This window comes from Doryrhamphus excisus, linkage group LG6 (genome assembly GCF_037039965.1).
Source record: "Doryrhamphus excisus strain RoL-2023G ecotype Guam linkage group LG6, RoL_Dexc_Guam_v1.1, whole genome shotgun sequence".
Taxonomy (NCBI): domain Eukaryota; kingdom Metazoa; phylum Chordata; class Actinopteri; order Syngnathiformes; family Syngnathidae; genus Doryrhamphus; species Doryrhamphus excisus.
Genome location: NC_136362.1, coordinates 5,619,786 through 5,639,876, shown reverse-complemented (window position 1 = coordinate 5,639,876; position 20,091 = coordinate 5,619,786). Strand labels below are relative to the sequence as shown.

General features: G+C 47.8%; 1 protein-coding gene across 13 annotated transcripts in view; it reads left to right on the top strand.

The window, feature by feature from the left end:
• The window catches only part of celf2 (cugbp, Elav-like family member 2), a 124,028-nt gene extending 104,319 nt beyond the window's left edge, over positions 1–19,709 (top strand). For 3 of the 13 annotated variants that reach the window (XM_078791246.1, XM_058069383.2, XM_058069386.2), the window contains 10 exons: positions 1,935–2,069; positions 4,915–4,994; positions 8,274–8,435; positions 10,044–10,107; positions 11,967–12,101; positions 12,524–12,652; positions 13,792–13,971; positions 14,652–14,795; positions 14,869–15,043; positions 15,279–19,709. In XM_078791246.1, the coding sequence (XP_078647372.1) occupies positions 1,935–2,069; positions 4,915–4,994; positions 8,274–8,435; positions 10,044–10,107; positions 11,967–12,101; positions 12,524–12,652; positions 13,792–13,971; positions 14,652–14,795; positions 14,869–14,996 (1,157 nt within the window). In that variant the 3' untranslated portion in view covers positions 14,997–15,043; positions 15,279–19,709. Of the gene's footprint in view, positions 1–1,934; positions 2,070–2,377; positions 2,491–4,914; positions 4,995–5,097; positions 5,164–8,273; positions 8,436–10,043; positions 10,108–11,966; positions 12,102–12,523; positions 12,653–13,791; positions 13,972–14,651; positions 14,796–14,868; positions 15,044–15,278 lie in introns of those variants that run through there. The other 10 variants (XM_058069384.2, XM_058069387.2, XM_058069385.2 and 7 more) reach the window with 10 other exon arrangements.
• Positions 19,710–20,091: the final 382 nt, after the last annotated feature.

Genomic DNA, 20,091 nt, shown 5'->3' with positions numbered 1-20,091 from the left:
TGTGGGCCTGCAACGAAATCACAGCGCCCCATCTTAGTAGTAAGGGTCCTGCTACAATATCACAGCAGCTCATCTTAGTATTATGGGCCTGCAACAAAATCACAGCACCCCATCTTAGTATTATGGGCTTGCAACGAAATCACAGCACCCCATCTTACTATTATGGGCCTGCAACAAAATCACAGCACAAAAAAAATGAAATTTCCTCTTGCGGGTAAAACCTGATCACAATGAGCAGGCGCCCCAGGAAGGGTCTTTTGGCTCCATAAGACAAATAACGAGAAGGTGGCGTATCTGTGATGTTGTCCTGACACTTCCTGTTGTGCGCGTGCGTGGATGTGTGCGTGCGTGCGAGCGCCACGCGTCCAAGCGTTAAGGAAGGTCGTAAAGCCGCGTCATGAAGCAGTAACGTGACAGTTGGCCACAAAGCCAAACCAGCGGTGGAACGGCGGCGTGAAATATGGCGGAATATGACTTTACGCGGCCAGGCGGGCGGGGGGGGGCGGGCCGCTGAAGTACGGAGCGGCGCGCACGCCACGCATCCATCCACTTAGCCATAACGACCCAGAAATATAGGCTGCGTTAGCGTGATGAATGGCCGCCGCCGGCTTTATTAGCGGAGTCGCCGGCGACGTGGAGATGCCTTCAAGCTCGCCGCCGAGACGACTCTTGACAGGTTGGCTGTTTTTCAAAGACGACTCCTTCCTGCAGCAAACGCCACGCAGCATAAATTAATTACACGCGCGCACGCGAGGGGGTGTGTACAAATGAGTCGGAGCTTTCCGAAGCGCCACTTATCTTGGCGCCGCGTTCTCTTTGAAACACGCAAACAATCCTGAGAGCAAAGTAAACAAGTGTGCTATTGATTTCCCTCAGTGCAACAGACCGCTTATCTCCTTCGCCTCGCTCTCCGCGCTGACACTTTGCTCATTAAAAATCAATTAGATTAGCATTGAACGCACCACGCACGCGCACGCACGCTTCGCTCGCTGGAAGACCACCAAGGTTCCTCGCCGCCACCTGCGGTCGCCTCCTCCAGGGAGGGGGTGGGCTTATGTATCACACCCTAACATAGATGCAACACTAACGCATACTCCTTTGGCACCCGCAAGGCATGCTGGGAAGCTGGTGGGGAAGAAAAAAAAGTCAAAACGCGCTCTCTCGTGTGTGCGATGACATTCCTGCGCCTTTGAAGACATTTTTAAAAATTAACAAAAAAAATATTTTCATAAATAAATAAAAATGACAATAATAATAAAATGACACAATAAATATCATTAATACATCATAGTCAATATACGTATGTTTAACATATGTATTTAACTTGTTTTTATTAAATATGATAAATATTAACATATACATGAATCAAATTAATATAATAAAATATTTGTAATTGTAAAAAACAAACAATATTTGATCTATTAGTAAATTATACAAAAAAAACTCTTCTAAATATTATACAGTCAAAATGATGTTAGAATATATGTGGTGTAATATCAAAATACATAGAACTAAATGTATAAATATACAATATATTTATATATAAAAACATACTTTTGTTTTTTAAATATAAAGTCAAATTTGATATATTTTTCTAAATATACATATTCAAAGAAATAGATGAAAATAATGTAATGATATTTTTATAACATTTAAAAAATGAAATCAAACAGATTTTTAATATAAATATTAAAAAAAAGAATGAACGTATATGCATCTTAAAATATAAATATATGTCAAATATTGACACGTAAAGATGATGTATATAAATATGATTTTCATGGCAACAAAAGTATGAAAACAATGTTTTGAACGATGATACACGCTCCAAGGTTGTGTTGTCTAGTCGTGGTACTACTAGTACTACTACTACTAACGGTAGTACTGGTGGTACCACCAGGAAGTTGACGTCCGCTGTTGTCGTCTTCCCGCAGCGGTGGAAGACAGGAAGCTGTTCATCGGGATGGTGTCCAAGAAGTGCAACGAGAACGACATCCGGGTCATGTTCTCGGCCTTCGGGCAGATCGAGGAATGCCGGATCCTGCGGGGACCCGACGGGCTGAGCAGAGGTGCGTGAGTCTCGCCTCGCTTCCATCCACACGGAACGCCGGCGGCGGGAAGGACCGCCCAACAGCCTCCAGAGCGCTCCCAGCTTTGCTCCGCCCCTCAGCGGGGACTTTGAGTGGCGTCTTGGGGCTGTTGTGGCCGCTGGGAAGATTTGGGCTCGATATAGCATCTTTCCCTCTCTCCCCTGACCCCGCCCCCTTTTTTTCCCTACCCACCCCGCTCACCCCTCTTCTCCTCCCCCCCCCTCCCATCCCGCCCTGTACATGTGCTTGACCTTCCAGCTTGACCTCACTGTGACCTCACCGCCTCCGCACGCTGGGGGGGGGGGGTCACAGCTCACAACTTCCTCACCTTGAGCACTTTTCTTTCCGTCCTACTGAAAAGAAACCGGAATGCTCAGCGGGAATTGTGTGGACGGCCGAGGTGATTGGCACAATAAATGCCGCAAGCGTTCCCACACGTTTCCACTCCCAACGTTCCCTTTCACGTACCCAATTTCCCACATTTCCCACAAATTCCATTTCCTTTTTATATTTCCCACTGCTTCCACATTTCTCCAACCATTCCAACGACAGGATATCCAGGTTCCACATTCCAGACCTTCCTGTTTTTGCCAGAATTTCACTTTTCCAGCTACTAAATTTCCCCATTGCATGGAATTTTTCCACATTCCACAAACTATGATGGCAAAACATTGTATCCCTAATATTCCCACTTTTCCATGAGACAAATTCTATTTTTTCCAAAGTGTTCCAACACCACAACATTCCACTCATTCAGGATATCTTTATTCCATGTTCCAAAAATTACCACTTTTTTGTCCCAAAATGTCACATTGGAATTCATGGAATATTTCTACATTTCTTAAACAATTCCACCAACATCATTCCACATCCTCAAATTGGCCGCTTTTCACAAAATTCCACATTTTCCAAACACAAATTCTATTTTGTCTTCAGATTCTTCAAGCTTCAACATTTCTTAACCCATTCAAAACATTCCAACGGGAAAATATTCCCAAACATTCCACAAATGTCCAGATTTTCACAGAATGCTCAAACCCAACATTCCCACTGAAATGCATGGAACTTTTCTACATTTAAAAACTATTATGTGTCATTTTTCTTGTCCCAAAAATTCACTCTTTTCCCAGAAGTTCCCTTTTTCCAGTCCAAATTTGTCACAAAAATTGTCACAAAATTGCACATTTTCCAAACAGAAATTCTACTCTTCCGACTTCCAAATTCTTTCCAAAGTCAAAATATTCAGGATAGATATTTCCCACATTCTGAGATGTTTTCCCAGAATTTCACTTTTTCAAGCCCAAAATTTCCCAGAGAAATGCATGGAATTTTTCTGCATTTCTCGACACACTTCACCATTTCGGTCATTTTTCAGCCCCCCAATTCCCACTTTTCCAGGATACTCAGGCCACCTATCTAGCAGAATTCCTTCCAATTCCTTGCATCTTCTTAGCAGCATTCCCACTTCATTGTCGGCATTCACACACACCTCCTCTCCACCAGCTCGGTATTCCACTTCCAGGCCAACCGAGAAACATGTCATCATGTTTGACATCCACCAATCATCCTCCAACATGCCCCGCCCCCAAGGCCCCTCCCACCTGTGCTTCCTGTGTGTCCCGCCAGCTGTCGGTAGTGTCGTTGTCGTGTCGTTGTCGTGTCGTTGTCGTGTCGTTGTCGTGTCGTTGTCGTGTCGTTGTCGTGTCGTTGTTCCCGATGTTTCCTTGTTGCTTTCCCGGCGTGTTCCACTCTCCCCTGATTCTAGAACCCGCGTTCTGCCTGGCTGGCCCGCAAAGACGTTCCGGCGTCAATTCGTCCGACCGCATTCCTACCCGCCCCCCCAAGCCCCCCTCCCCCCAACTCCGCTCTTTTGTCCTCATCAATATTTTAGGCGGAGACGCGGTCTCCACGCTAACATGCAGCACTTAGCAGCGAGTCGGAGAGGAAGTGGCGGCGCTCCACTTGGGTTCTGGCGAGTCAATAAACCCTCGGAGCGGGTCGCTGTGGAAGTTCCAGCGAGCCGCGCCGCCATTAACGATGGCGGCATCAATCAGAGGAGCGGCGCCGTGCCGCTATTAATAAAATATGGATCACACCACCAGCGGGCCGCCGGGCCTGGGGAGCTAGCCTACTTTCATGAAAGGACGACAGAATGCGGACCGCCATTTATTTTTAGCGCCGCCAACCACATCGCTTGCGTTGGGACGGCCTTATTTTGTCAAGTAAGACACGCCCCCTGGAGGCGGGTGGGCAGAATGACCCCCCCCTTAACCTTACACGTTTTTAGCGGGAAAGTCCCGCCCCCTTTCCCGTTGCCATAGTCGCCCTGCTTTCGCTGTCGCTGGTGGAAGACAACATTGACGGCGTGATGTCACGCCTCCGACCCCCAGCCTGCTATTAGCCCCCAACCGGGGGCCCGGGGGCGCGCTGACGGGCTTTCATTATCTCCTCTAATCCGACGCGCTAATCGCTAGCAGCCAATCAGGACGTCCCGGGAGGGCGGCGACCAGCCAATCAGAAGCCCCGGATGACGGGGAGGTGGAGTGACGGGGAAAGAGGGAGGGGCTTGTCATGACACTGTGCTTGTTTTCCTGCTGTTGTTGCTATAGCGACCGAGAACACTGTTGTCCTGTTCTCTGTTTTGGGTCTCTTGTGGGTTTTTTTATAACGACAAAACGTGTCCAACCCTTTTGTCTTGTTTTTGTTCTTTCTCGTCTTTCCTCCTCTTCCCTCCTGCCCTTCTGGCCCCGCCCCCTTCGTCCCTCCCTCCCTCCCTCCCTCCCACTGTCCCACCAACCCCCACCCCGCCCATCCCTCCCTACAGGATGTGCGTTTGTCACGTTTTCCACCCGAGCGATGGCACAGAATGCCATCAAAGCCATGCACCAGTCTCAGACCATGGAGGTACGCCACTCTCTCTTCTCTCACACGACCCCCCCTTTGTCATTCCCGCATCATACGGACAGCTGTCGCATGTAGGACGCGCACGTGGATCGCCGTGTAAGCGCGACGCTCCTCTCCGCCTGGATGAGGAAAAACGGAGGAAACAAACACCTTTGACACGCGGGAGGAGGTTAGCGCAGACCTCATCAGCCGCGCCGTAATGGGGGTCCCGGCTGACGCTTCTTCTTGCTTTTCTGCGTGTGTGTGTGTGTGTTTTCTGCGGGCGGGCGTCGTCGTCCCGGGCGACAGGCTGTCACGACAGGCCTCTCGCGTCGGGAAGAGGATTGGATGCCGCGGGCCGAGTGAGTCAACGCTAATAACAGGCTGTGACGCTCGCCCCCGTCACCCCCTCATTAGAACAGATCATCATAATCACGCCCGACCCCCTGCCCCCGCACGGGGCCGCGCCGGCCCCACCCCCTGCCGGCACGCACACAGGGATGCCTTTGAGCAAACGTTGCGGGGAGGAAGGTTCTGTCATGGTAGCGAAGAACCTTCGACAGCCTTCCGGCTTTCTATCCAACTGATTTATATTATTCTTTATCGTTTATCCCCCCCACTGCGAGACCTCACGTTCCACAAAGTAGGTATCTATATTCATATTTGCAATATACTGCAATATTTCACTATTTCTTAGATCATTAAAAAACTGTTTATGGCTTTCTAAATGCTACTTTTTAACATTATTAGAGCCCTCTAGACATGAAATAACACCCCTATGGTCACCATTACACTCCTATTTCCCGTTATAGTAGACATAAGATGATAAAATAAGGCCTATTGGGCATAGTAAGCCTGTTAAAAGCCTTTCAAATATGTGTTTTAACATTATTAGAGCCCTCTAGACATGGAATAGCACCCCTATAGTCACTGTTACACTCATATTTTCCATTATAGTAGACATAAGAGGAGAAAATAAGGCCTATTAGACATAGTAAACCTGTTTCAAATCCTCTAAATATGCTTTTAAACATTATTAGAGCTCTTTATACGTGGAATAACACCCCTATAGTCGCCGTTACACTCCTATTTCCCATTATAGTAGACATAAGAGGAAAAAATAAGGCCTATTAGGCATAGTAAACCTGTTTAAAACCTTCTAAATATGCTTTTAAACATTATTAGAGCTCTTTATACGTGGAATAACACCCCTATAGTCGCCGTTACACTCCTATTTCCCATTATAGTAGACATAAGAGGAAAAAATAAGGCCTATTAGGCATAGTAAAACTGTTTAAAACCTTCTAAATACACTTTTTAACATTATTAGAGCCCTCTAGACATGAAATAACACCCCTATAGTCACCTAACAGACGTTTAAACAGAGGAGGGTTTGGAGAGGGAGGTGCGAGGCGTGCGTCAAAAATGGCCATTTTTATGGGCGTAACCCTGATGGAAAGCTACTCCAATGAAAGACTTTCATTTCCTGCCACGCGTGTTGGCGCCGCTGCTTTGGTTTGGTCCGTTATAGAAGTCATTACTTCTGCTATCAATGAATACATACAGTTCAGTTATTGTCTTGGCTCCATTACAGTGTGTGTGTGCGTGCGTGCGTGTGTGCGTGTGCGTGCGTGTTGACGGGCCTGTCAGCATCATATCCCATGTCTCATTACGGCGTGACATTCAGGTGGCGGGCGTCACGTGGCGGCGCGTGCCTGAATGTCACGTCCTAATGAAAGTGGACGCGAGCGAGACAGGTGATTCGCCCCCTCGGTCGGCGCCATCTTGCTGATTTGTCCAGAGACACACGATATGTTTTTCCTTTTTTCAAACTGATACTGACAACTTTGTACGACTTGTTTAGTGGTAGTTGGTGCACACCAGGAGGTGAGAAGGACTGGAACAGATTAGGATTAGTCCTAAACAAATATCAGGACTATCAGGAGAACCAGCATATAGAAGGGGGTGGGGGGGCAACCTGGCGTGGCCCAGGAAGGTGCGCTGTATTTGGGCACATCCTCTGAGCAGCCGGGGTGCTGCTATGGACGTCAGGAGAACCAGCATATAGAGGGGAGGGAGCCACCTGCTGTGGCCCAGCAAGGTGCACCATATTCGGGCACACCCTCCGAGCAGGCGTGGTTACAACATGGAGGTCAGGAGAACCAGCATATAGAGGGAGGGAACCTCCTGGCGTGGCCCAGCTAGGTGCACCATATTCGGGCACACCCTCCGAGCAGGCGTGGTTACAACATGGAGGTCAGGAGAACCAACATATAGAGGGGAGGGAACCTCCTGGCGTGGCCCAGCTAGGTGCACCATATTCGGACACACCCTCGGAGCAGGCGTGCTTACAACATGGAGGTCAGGAGAACCAGCATATAGAGGGGAGGGAACCTCCTGGCGTGGCCCAGCTAGGTGCACCATATTCGGGCACACCCTCCAAGCAGGTGTGCTTACAACATGGAGGTCTCTATTTGGCGTTTCACGTGGCCCCATAATTATCGTGCACCCCTAGATTTGCCCTTTAGCCTCTCGTCTGGCAGAGCGGCGGTCAGACCAACGATGGGAAAAGGGCCATTTCATTAGGTACACGATCAAATAGTCAGTGCTAATTAGCTGCTACTTAGCTTTGATTGCAGCAACACAACACTGATGGATGATTGCTGGTACTGACTCACACAAACACACACACAAACACACACACACACACACACATACACAATTAAAGCAGCTTCTCCTGATGCTCCAAATCTCTCAGTCTTCCTTGGGCCTCGTCACGTCGTTGTTCACGTCTCCATCCCTGCCCGCTTCAGCACACACACACGAGGTCTGTGCCCCACCAGCTGATGAAATAGTTGGAGAAGTCAGGAAATCTCTTTCTGGACTCTGAGATAACCGAGCCCTCCTGGGTCCGCCAGCTTTGGAGTCGGCTTCCTGTGTGTGTGTGTGTGTGTGTGTGTTCATTAATAGTCATGTTTTCTTGCTTGTTGGTTGTGTTGACGTGTTTGTAAAACGACGCATGGTCGCAGAACGAGGAAGCGGAAAGACCCCAAGCTCCTTCTCGTGCTCATTTTGGCCATGTGACCCTTCAAGGACCCGTGCGGAATCAATATTTGCCACGCCCCCTAGACCACCCACCCACACACACACACACACACACCTAGAGTGTGTTCATTAGTCCCAGAAGTGATTTTTGCTCCTCTTTGAAGCCTCTTTCTTCTCATCTTTTGTTCCTTTCTTTCTATTTTTTATGCCGTGCTACATTTGGCCCCCACCACACCCCACCCCCACCCCCACCAGGGCTGCTCGTCTCCCATCGTGGTGAAGTTTGCCGACACGCAGAAGGACAAGGAGCAGCGGCGCCTGCAGCAGCAGTTGGCCCAGCAGATGCAGCAGCTCAACAGCGCCACCACCTGGGGCGGCCTGACGGGCCTGGGCGGCCTCACCCCGCAGTACCTGGCGGTAAGGGCGCACACCCTGCCCCCGGCGCTGCCCGACTGTCTCGGTCGCTCTGGCGACCGTGTGGCACCCAGCGTTCCCAAACCGGGCGAGAAGCCTTTGGACAATTTGGAATGGCCAATGAAGCTAACATATTTTTGGAATGGGGGGGGGGACCGGAGAACCCGGAGAACATGCCCATTGAGTTAGTTGTCGTTAATAAAACTAACTAAACAGGATCCTAAGGCCCAATGAGTTAGTTTAGGTTAGTTGTAGTTACTAAAAGTAACTAAATGGGATCCTACGTCACAAATGAGTTAGTTTAGGTTAGTTGTAGTTACTAAAAGTAACTAAATGGGATCCTAAGTCACAAATGAGTTAGTTTAGGTTAGTTGTAGTTACTAAAAGTAACTAAATGGGATCCTAAGTCACAAATTAGTTATTTTAGGTTAGTTGTAGTTACTAAAAGTAACTAAATGGGATCCTAAGTCACAAATGAGTTAGTTTAGGTTAGTTGTAGTTACTAAAAGTAACTAAACGGGATCCCAAGGCCCAATTCATTGAGTTAGTTATGTTAGTTGTAGTTACTAAAAGTAACTAAACGGGATCCTAAGTCCAAAATTTAGTTAGTTTAGGTTGGTTGTAGTTACTAAAAGTAACTAAGGCCCAATTAGTTAGTTTAGGTTAGTTGTAGTTACTAAAAGTAACTAAATGGGATCCTAAGTCACAAATGAGTTAGTTTAGGTTAGTTGTAGTTACTAAAAGTAACTAAACGGGATCCCAAGGCCCAATTCATTGAGTTAGTTATGTTAGTTGTAGTTACTAAAAGTAACTAAACGGGATCCTAAGTCCAAAATTTAGTTAGTTTAGGTTGGTTGTAGTTACTAAAAGTAACTAAGGCCCAATTAGTTAGTTTAGGTTAGTTGTAGTTACTAAAAGTAACTAAATGGGATCCTAAGTCACAAATGAGTTAGTTTTGGTTAGTTGTAGTTACTAAAAGTAACTAAGGCCCAATGAGTTAGTTTAGGTTAGTTGTAGTTACTAAAAGTAACTAAATGGGATCCTAAGTCACAAATGAGTTAGTTTTGGTTAGTTGTAGTTACTAAAAGTAACTAAGGCCCAATGAGTTAGTTTAGGTTAGTTGTAGTTACTAAAAGTAACTAAATGGGATCCTAAGTCACAAATGAGTTAGTTTAGGTTAGTTGTAGTTACTAAAAGTAACTAAATGGGATCCTAAGTCACAAATGAGTTAGTTTAGGTTAGTTGTAGTTACTAAAAAGAAAGAGGACCAAATGAGACGTTTTCCAGCCGGCCTCTGGTTGGTGGGCTTCACCAGGGCGGCCCCGCCCCCTCCCCTTGTACGGAGAATTAGCCCGCTTGTCCAAAAGAGGAGCGGCGTTCCGGGAGAAGGGATGGCGAACACGAGGCTGCTTTGCGGCGAATTGCAGCCTTTTTCAGGCCATCAGTATTCCGCTTTTGTTTTGGAATGTAATTAGCGGGCGGGATGAGAGCTTTCATGCTCAACTTGGCGGTGGGGGGCTCGCCGGGAGGGGAGATCACAGCACATTAGCCGCCCATTTAGTCCTCCCCGTCTTGTATTTTGCTTCTGATTTGTCTTCTTCCTCCCTGCAGTTGCTCCAGCAGGCCACCTCCTCCGGCAACCTGGGGGCCTTCAGCGGGATCCAGCAGATGGCCGGTGAGTGTCAAGGGTGGTTGGGGTGGGGGGTGGGGGGGCAATGAGCGCGGCAGATGAAGTCGCGTGGCCGGATCTTTTGCCCCCCAAGATTTATGACGCCGTGGTGAGATTTGTCTCCATCTGGTAATGAGGCCAGACAGGAAGCCGGCCCCGGGCTGGTGGCGGCGCCTTGTCAGGCCGCCATCCGTCACACGGGGGCAGAAGAAGAAGAAGGAGGATGTTTACCATGGTTCTCCACCTTCTGGGCTCCAAAGGATCGCCGCCGAGGAAGCCGACGAGACGCAACCTTGCTCTCAGTCTCGCAGAAGCACGGTGTCCAAAGTGCGGGCCGGGGGCCATGTGTGGGCCGCCGCCGCTTTTTATTGACCCACAGCGCCGTCTAAAATACAGGACAATGTTATGAGAAAACAATCCCATGAGAAAGCTTTTTAGTAGCAGAGAGGTCAAATATTAAAGGGGACCTCCTGTGGACTCCTGTAGAGCAGCTACACACAATAACCAGCACACCAAGATTTCTAGATCTTCCACAATCTGCACCTATTCCACCACTAATTGTGGTGGGAAAAGGCTACTTCGTACTTAGTGTACTCAGTCTCATGTACTTTTCGAGTGTATTTTTCTAGTGTACTCTATCTTAGTGTTGTGTACTTTGTCTAGTGTACGTAGCGTCGTGTAGTGTAGTGTACTTAGTGTCGTGTACTTAGTGTCATGCAGTTGGTCTAGTATACTTGGGGTTTAGTGTGGTGTACTTGGTGTCATGCTGTAAGTCTAGTGTACTCAGTGAAGTGTACTTAGTGTCATGTAGTTGGTCTAGTGTACTTGGTGTTGTGTATTTAGTGTGGTGTACTTGGTGTCATGCTGTTAGTCTAGTGTACTCAGTGAAGTGTACTTAGTGTCATGTAGTTGGTCTAGTGTACTTGGTGTTGTGTATTTAGTGTGGTGTACTTGGTGTCATGCTGTAAGTCTAGTGTACTCAGTGAAGTGTACTTAGTGTCATGTAGTTGGTCTAGTGTACTTGGTGCTGTGTATTTAGTGTGGTGTACTTGGTGTCATGCTGTTAGTCTAGTGTACTCAGTGTAGTGTACTTAGTGTCATGTAGTTAGTTGAGTGTACTTAGTGTAGTGTACTTTGTGTTGTTTGTGTAGTGTACTTAGTGTGGTGTACTAAATGTGTACTTAGGTACTTAGTGCCATGTAGTTAGTGTAGTGTACTTAGCGTAGTGTACTTCTAGCACGTATAGTGTTTCCAACTTCCTCCCCTCCTGCTATTTGGGTATTTTTACATTTCTTTATAAATGCCCCCCCCCGGCCCCCCCGGCCCCCCGTCCCCCACCACGATCACACTTCAATGATGCTGAAACACGTCTGGCCAACAACGTTTGGAAGCGAGTGGGAGGATCTGTCGCTCGGCGGTCCCATCTGCGCGGCGCCAACGTTTGGCATTCGTTCATAAAAGACAGGCGCGACTCGGACGCGGTGGCGTTACCACGGCAACGTGGAAAGGCAAAAAGCAGGATGGGAAAAAGATGACAACGTGAGGTCTTTCTCACCTTTTTTTCTTTTCTGATAGCGTGATGATGCCGGAATGCTATCAGGAATGTTGCCATCCATCTGCCGCCTTGGCGCCAACACCCCCCCCCCCACCCATGTACTGTGTGTGTGTGTGTGTGTTGCCATGGAACGGTATATACACCCCCGCTGTATATACGACACATGACCATCAGGACGTCCCGTTAGCTGTCCTCCACCAAGCGCCGGAAGAAGCGAGCTCTGCCCTCCCCTCCGCGGCAGGAAACGGCGTCCTCGGCCAATGCCGCCCCCCGCCCCCCAGCTTTGACACCCCCCTCCTCCTCTGTCCAGGTATGAGCGCTCTGCAGTTGCAGAACTTGGCCACTTTAGCGGCGGCGGCGGCAGCGGCCCAAAACTCAGCCAGCCCGTCCACCGCCAACCCCCTGTCCTCCAACGCCGCCTCCCTGGGAGCGTTGGCCAGCCCAGGTAACCAAAGCAGCCATCTTTGTTGCCGTGACCACCGCCACCGCCGCCATTGTTGACATCCACACCGACCACGCCCACCTCCTCACCCATCAGACATCTCGTAGATGTGTGTGTGTGCGTGTCTCCCGTTTCCGCTCTGTTGTCGGCCATGTTGGCGCCTTCTCTTCATGGGCTCGCAGCCAGCGGGCGGGGCCTGCATGTAGACAGGAAGCACGCCATCACATCTTCAGCTGATCCTGCTTCGAAAGGGGGGGGGGCGGTGGGGGCTTTTTGATCACACCTAGCAAGCTAGCTTGGCACCATCGCAGCCATTAGCGTGTGTGTGTGTTTTGATGTTGTCTCAAGCTCCGCCCCTTCAGGCTTCTGTGATCACCTACAGCAGCGATGCTCTTTCTGAACTTCCCCCCACCCCTCTCCCCCAGCAGCGGGCACCACCGCCAGCTCCAACGCGGGCGCCATGAACTCGCTGACCTCCCTGGGCACCCTGCAGGGCCTGGCGGGCGCCACGGTGGGCCTCAACAACATTAACGCACTAGCAGGTAGCGTCAACAGTGAGTATTCATCCTGCCATCCGCCCCCCACGCCCCCTGCCCCCAACATCACACGCCATCCTCCGCCAGCCGCGTCTTTGTGTCGCATGCTAACATTCGTATGGTGTTCCTGTGTGTAAGCCCCGCCCCCCCGCACACACACGGCCCAGTAGCCCCGCCTTCCACCCGCGGTCTTAATCAGCGTTGTCTTCCCCCCCCCACCCGCTGACCTTTAGCAGAGATCACCTCCATCGCATGCTCACTCGCCTTTCAACGGGGGTGTTTCAGCGTACCCCTCCCCCATGTGCCCCCCCAGTTAAACACATCCAAGCCTTAATTGAATTGCAAAGGTCAGCAGTGCAATTATCCCGGAATAAATGAGTGACCTATAATCCCGAGCGCGCCACTGATCATTTATTTGCTCGTGTCTGACGGCGACGCGACAGGATGCCCCCCCGCCCGCCCTCACGCCCTCCCCAGACAAGTTGCCCTGGGTGGCGAAATGAAGCCGTGACACGCTGCTAATGAGCGCTACTGCTGCTGCTGATGATGATGATGATGATGCCACCTTCACTCACTTGTGGAAGCTACACTGACCCCGCCCCCCTGCTGGGCGCTATGTGCCATGTGCTAACCCCCCCCCCCCCACACACACACACGTTAAGGGTTCATATGTCATGTGTCTAGCTATGAAAATGGATAAAAGTTCACTTTGCTAACATTAGCATGCTAACACCAAGCATAGTGCAGTCTTTATGTAAGCGGTGAAAACAGCTAAAAATGCCACAATGTCAGTTTTAACATGCCAGCAATGCTAACATGCTAACATTAGCATTCTAACACCGAGCATGATAGTGCTAAGTGTTCATATATGTGTCTTGCTATGAAGATGGTTAAACATGCTAATATGCTAATGTTAGCATGTTCACACCAAGCATGATAGTCTTTATGTAAGTGTTTACCTGTGAAAACAGCTAAAAATGCTACAATGTCAGTGTCAGCAATGCTAACATGCTACCGTTAGTATGCTAACACCTAGCATGGTGCGTGTCGTGTGAGTGTGTTGTGATGTGAAACCTCCAGTGGGGAGCGCTAATGAGTAAGTGCACTCTTCTTTCTTTATTGTTGGGTTTTATGTAAAGTTGCTCAAATGCTCTCAGGTATGGCGGCGCTCAACGGCGGCCTGGGCGGCGCCGGGCTGGCCAACGGGGCGGCGGGCACCATGGACGCGCTGACGCAGGCCTACTCAGGGATCCAACAGTACGCCGCCGCCGCGCTGCCCACCCTCTACAGCCAGTCGCTGCTGCAGCAGCAGGGCGCCGCCGGCAGCCAGAAGGAAGGTCAGTCCTAGGGGTCGGACTCGGCGCTCGCTTGGCTGGGGTCCTCTACTCTCTTGGCTTATTGCTGCATCGGTGTAGGCGTGGTATACGCTCTGCTCTACATGCTCTACATGCTATATGCATGCTATATGCATGCTATATGCATGCTATACTCTACACTGTCCATGGTATATGCATGGTATACTATATACTATACGTGGTATATGCATTGGTATACTGTATACTGTCCATGGTATACGCACAGTATACTGTATACTGTCCGTGGTATACGCTATACTGTACATGTTATATGCATGCTATATGCATGGTATACGCACATGTACTGTACATGCTATATGCATTGGTATATGCATGGTATACTGTATACTCTAAATGCTATTTGCATGGTATATGCATGGTATACTGTATACCGTCCATGGTATACGCATGGTATACGGCCCCGGGGAGAAGGCCCCGGGGCAGACCCGGACACGCTGGAGGGATGATGTCAGCCTGGAACCTGGGAACGCCGTGGTGTCCTCCCGGTGGAGCCGGAGGAGGCGGACAAGGAGGCGGACTTCCCTGGGGAAGGGATCGGAATGGAATTCTTTGGCCAAGTGCATGCCGAGTGTGGAGAAATCCTCCCGTGGATAAATTTGCGTTGAGATGCGTTACCGTGACAACCACATCCTTCCCGGCAGGCCCCGAGGGTGCCAACCTGTTCATCTACCACCTGCCCCAGGAGTTTGGAGACCAGGACATCCTGCAGATGTTCATGCCTTTCGGGAACGTGGTCTCGGCCAAAGTCTTCATCGACAAACAGACCAACCTCAGCAAGTGCTTCGGTAAGCGCCCGCACGCCGCCCCCTCCGCGCCCCGCACCACGCCTTTTCACACCGCCCCTCCCGTCCCCGGCAGGCTTCGTGAGCTACGACAATCCGGTGTCGGCGCAGGCGGCCATCCAGGCCATGAACGGCTTCCAGATCGGGATGAAGCGGCTGAAGGTGCAGCTCAAACGCTCCAAGAACGACAGCAAACCCTACTGATGCTAGCCGCTGGCCCCTGTCTGCCCCCCCGCCCCAGCACTGACAGGGTAGGCACCCCACTTCTTTTTCCTCCTAATATTGAAAGGTTATTCAGGAACAATTGGGACTCCATTCAACATTTCCCTCCTGCTGTTGGTACGGAGAATGTGTGGGGGCATTCCCAGATGTTGTTGTGATGTGGGGGGTTTGGGGGAGGTTGGGGGGGGGTGATCATGAGTGGGCGGAGGTGAAGCGTCGTCAATGTAACGCTTTGCTCTCCCGTGTGTGGTCTTCCTTTTTCAGAAGCACCGTCCTCATGCCTGATAGCACATCCAGCACGTGTCGCTGGCGGCCCCCCCCCACAGCAAAAGTGCAAATCCATGCCCGCCCCACCACCACCGTCAACACCCCCTCCGCTTAAAAAAAAGAAAAAGAAAGAAAAAACCAAAACAGCGTTCTTGTCCTCACACGTCCTTTGTCCGACGTCCCGGTCCTCCGTCGCCAATGCCTACGAACGTTTGGGGATGGGGGGGGGGGTGGGGGGGTGAATGTTTTTTTGTGCATGTGACCTCATGTGGACGTGTTTCGGAGGAGGGGATGTTGCGTGAAGGTAAGAAAAAAAAGTGAAACGCTGCATTCATTGCTTCATTTCTCTTCCACTTTGTGTCACTGGTACGCCAAACGTAAACTTGAACGCGGCGGTGGCGGTGGCGGCGGTGGCGGCGGTGGCGGCGGTGGTGGCGGCAGCGGCGGCGAGAGAATAAGACTACTTCCGCACAGTTTGGACTCCAAGCTCACCGGGACGATGCTTTTTACACTTTTCAGGCCATGTAAAGTTTTTGATAAGGCTGACTTTCTCATTCAAAGTCTATATATAGATCCACTTTTTCTAGAGTAGTTTCCAGGGGAACCACTCCCACACACACACACACACACACACACAAGAGAAAAAAACAACAAAAGGGGGGGGGAGAAATGCTACCTACTTGTGTCACCTTTTTGCTGAACTGACTCACAGATAGACAATCCGTGGTTGAAATGCACATGATGAAATAGGACAAACTATATTTTCTACTCTTTAGACGGTACAAAAAAAAAGACAAAAAAAGCGTACGTGTGAGCTGCGTTGACGTCGGTGCTTCTCGTGAGTTTAGTTCCAGTCCAAAAGGGTCTTCAATGTCTCATCTTTTGCTTTTGAGGACACAAAAAATGACTTTACTTGAACAACTGCCACCCGGTGTTTGGGACACTTTGAAGAAATCCAAAAAAATCTACGCAGATTTCAGAGGTCTGAAATTTACGGGAAAAATAGCAGGTTTCCGAGGAAAGACGTCAGACATCGGTCAGACATCGGTCAGACATCGGTCAGACATCGGTCAGACATCGGTCAGACATCGGTCAGACATCGGTCAGACATCGGTCAGACATCGGTCAGACATCGGTCAGACATGGACGTCTATTTACACGGGAAATGGCGGCCATTTACGAGAACAGATTCATACGTTTTTATTGCAGATTTATTCAAGTTTAATAAAGTCGTACATTTACAATAAAAAACTAATAAATGACTAGAAAAAAAGAAAAATATTGTCGCTTTAGGAGAATAAGGTGGTAAACGTATCAGAAAAAAGCGTAAATGTATTCGAATAAAGTTATGAATTTACATCAAAAAAACGTGTCAACACATCGGGGAAAAAAGGACATTTTTTCTCCTTACGAAATAATCTGAGATTACGAGAACAAAGTCGTAAAAATGTACAACTTCATGCTCGTAAATCTACAACTTTTTTTCTTATAAATTGACAACTTTATTCTGCGAAATTGCAGCTCATCGATTTCCGCGTATGACAGCAGTAAGTGGAACAAGTAGCACAATCGCGACAGGACAGCTAGCCAAGGTAGGCGACGGACGTCGTATGTGAAAGGAGTACGTTTACTAAAATTCCTAAAGGTTGGAAATTCAGGAAAATCAACTTTTTCTCATGATAACAAATCATGTGAAATGTTTTTCTCTGAAATGTAGGATTCTTCGAGTAAACGTTGATCCGCATGAGATGTTTGGTTTTCCAAAGCGTTCCTGATACTCGGCGGCGAAGAATAGACGAAGCCTTTCTTTGTTTTGTTTTTTTTTGTTTTTTTTTATCAGTCCCTTTTCTTGTTGTTGAATTAGCTCTATGAAATATATATAGAAATACAAAGAAATAAATCTATCTATATATATATATATATCGATCTATACAGTATATATCTATACAGTATATCTCTATAATGTCAGCTTGTGAAGCATCAATGTCATTCTTTTCTTTTTTCTCTCTGGTTGGAATTTGGATGTGTTTTTTGTCTTCTAAGGCGGTTAAAAAAAGAAAAAAAAGAAAAAAGAAAACCAACAAAAAAAGCAACAGTGGAGTTTAGTGCCAAATATGGAAGGTACTTCCTGCCTAGCGTCTGTGTACTTCTTCTTCTTCTTCTATTTCTTCTGGTGACATGATGATTTGATAACATGCTATTCTATTTTATTATCAGTGTTTTCTATGGAGTCCCTCCTATTTAAAAAAAAAAAAAGTTCTAGATTTCAAGAAAAAAAGTTTGTTAACTTGTGGTCTTGTTGCCTGAAATATGTCCTGTTTGCTTTTTCTTTGGACTTTTTTCTTTGTAAAAATGTACAAAAAAAGAAGTGCCCATGTGTCATATGAATATTTATATATATCTATAGACACACACACACGTGCACACTCTCACTTTGTTGTTGTTGTGCACGAGAGCCCCCGAGTGTGAAGCCCCCCCGGCCACCACCCCCCCCACACACACACACACACCCCTCCCCCCACGCACGCTTTCGCGTTTGTTTGGGAGACAAGCACATCCGAGGTGGGCGGAGTCTAGATGTTTACATGGCACAGTGTTGTCAGTCTGCTGACCCCCAACCCCCCCCCCCCTTAACGCCTACCTGAGCGGGAGGGGGGGGGGGGTCTGCAAAAAGAGAAAAAAACCAAAAGGCAGCATTCTTTTCTACACGAGCTCACCACTCGCCTTAAACAGGGAGGGGCCTTTTATCAGTCCTCCTTCCGTGGGCGGGCTTTCCTGGGGAGGCGGAGCTTCAAGAGGGGGCGGAGCTAGGAGACCAAGTACGGTAGATCCCCGCCCACCAGGGGCCACTTCTAAATATATATTGTTTTGTTTACATTTCATGAGGAAAAGAATAAATCATCATTTTAGTCGCATCAAGTGGAAATATTCAATACTCAATCTATATTTTTTTAAGTTATAATATTGATATATTACAAACAAAACAAGGAATAAAGTTGTGATTTTTCTTAAGTTACGTAACAAGAATAAAGGCAAAATATTGACATGACGAGAAATAGATTGAAAAATGAAACAGCAGAGAAGGATAAAAAAGCTGTCATTTGATGACAATAAAATTAAATATTCAGGGGGGGGGGAAGTAGCATTATATGAGGAAAAAAGTGGTAATTTTATGAGGGAAAAAATAATATAATTTTAGGAGTCAATATATTAGAGAAAACTAAGTTGGGAAATAGTTAGAATAACCAGAAAAAAAGTGGCAATTGAATAATAAAAATAATGTCTTTGAGAAGCATCAAGTTGAAATATTTACGAAAAAAGTCATATTGGTAAAAAAAAAAAAAAACTATTGAAATGTTAGGTTGTGAAAAAGTTACAATATTATTTTACTAAACAATTATAGGATGAAAGAAGCATCAAGTTGAAATATCGTGAAAAAAGTCATTCATTAAAAAAACTATTGAAATATTAGATTGTGAAAAAGTTATTATTATTTTACTAAACAATAATAGGATGAAAAATTTCTCATTTTCTGAGAATAAAGTGTTCATATTATTAGGGAAAAGAATGCTGTGAAAAGGGCGAAATGTTACGGGAATAAAGTCCAAATAAGTCCCAAGAAGGACTTTTCTTCCGCTTGGTTTTTATTATTCCCCTAAAATGTGGCAGGCTAACACGCTAACACGTGTGCTAACAGGGATCTACTGCACTCACACGCCGGCGTCGGTAAGCACAAGGCGGCGGGCGGGGCCACGGCGGAGGGGGCGTGTCACTCGGGGGCTGTCCTGCCGCTCGTGATCTGGTGTCTTCTGTCCTCCACGAGCAAAGAGACGTTTGTCGGAAGAATATATCCAAGTGTTTGTGTTTCCTTCTTTGTGCAGATGAAGCTTGTCGCGTGTGCTTTCCTTTTCGTTGTGTGGTTCTATAGCCGGTCGTCGTGGTGTCGAGAGAAGCCAAAGTTAGCGTGATGTGTGTTTGTTCGCCAGCACGGACGGGACGGGACGACAACATGCAGGCTTTCTACTTCTACAACTGATTGTACTTATGCATCATTTTCTACCAGTGCTACTTTTTATACTGGAGATTCAAGCATAGAGGAAAAAAAAAAAACTACTACTGTCTGTGTGGCCACGCCCCCCGCCCCTCCCATCGTTTCTTTCGCTTCCTGGCTGGCGTGTCGGATCTCTGTCAGGGAGCCGTACAGGGTGTTTTGGTTTTCCTAACGTGCCGTCGCCACCAGCACACTGAAGTATTGAGTCACCTTGAGTGGGTTCCTTGGTTTGCTTTGCTTTCGGCCTTTCTCTGTCCTCCTCCGTGAACTTGAGTGTGTAGCTCCAGCGGTCACAGTTCTTTTTGGAAACGTTTGTTCTTGTGTGATGACGTTTTTTGCTTCTGTCTCCTATATTAAAACATTTTTCCTAATACTCCTCCCTCTCGCTCTGTGTCTCCTCTTTGTCCTCCTCATTCACACAGCAGGGGAAGTAAGGGGGGGCTTGGTGTTGCTGCGCTACGCTCACAACATTTCTAGACGTGAAATAACACCCCTATAGTCATTCTGTCACTCCTGTTACCCAATATAGCAGACATCAAAGGACATATTAGGCATAGGAAACCTGTTTATGGCCTTCTCAATATGTTTTTAACATGAATAGAGCCCTCTAGACATGAAATAACACCCCTACAGTCATCCTGTTACCCAATATAGCAGACATCATAAGACATATTAGGCATAGGAAACCTGTTTATCATCTTCTAAATATGTTTTAACATTAATAGAGCCCTCTAGACATGAAACAACACCCCTATAGTC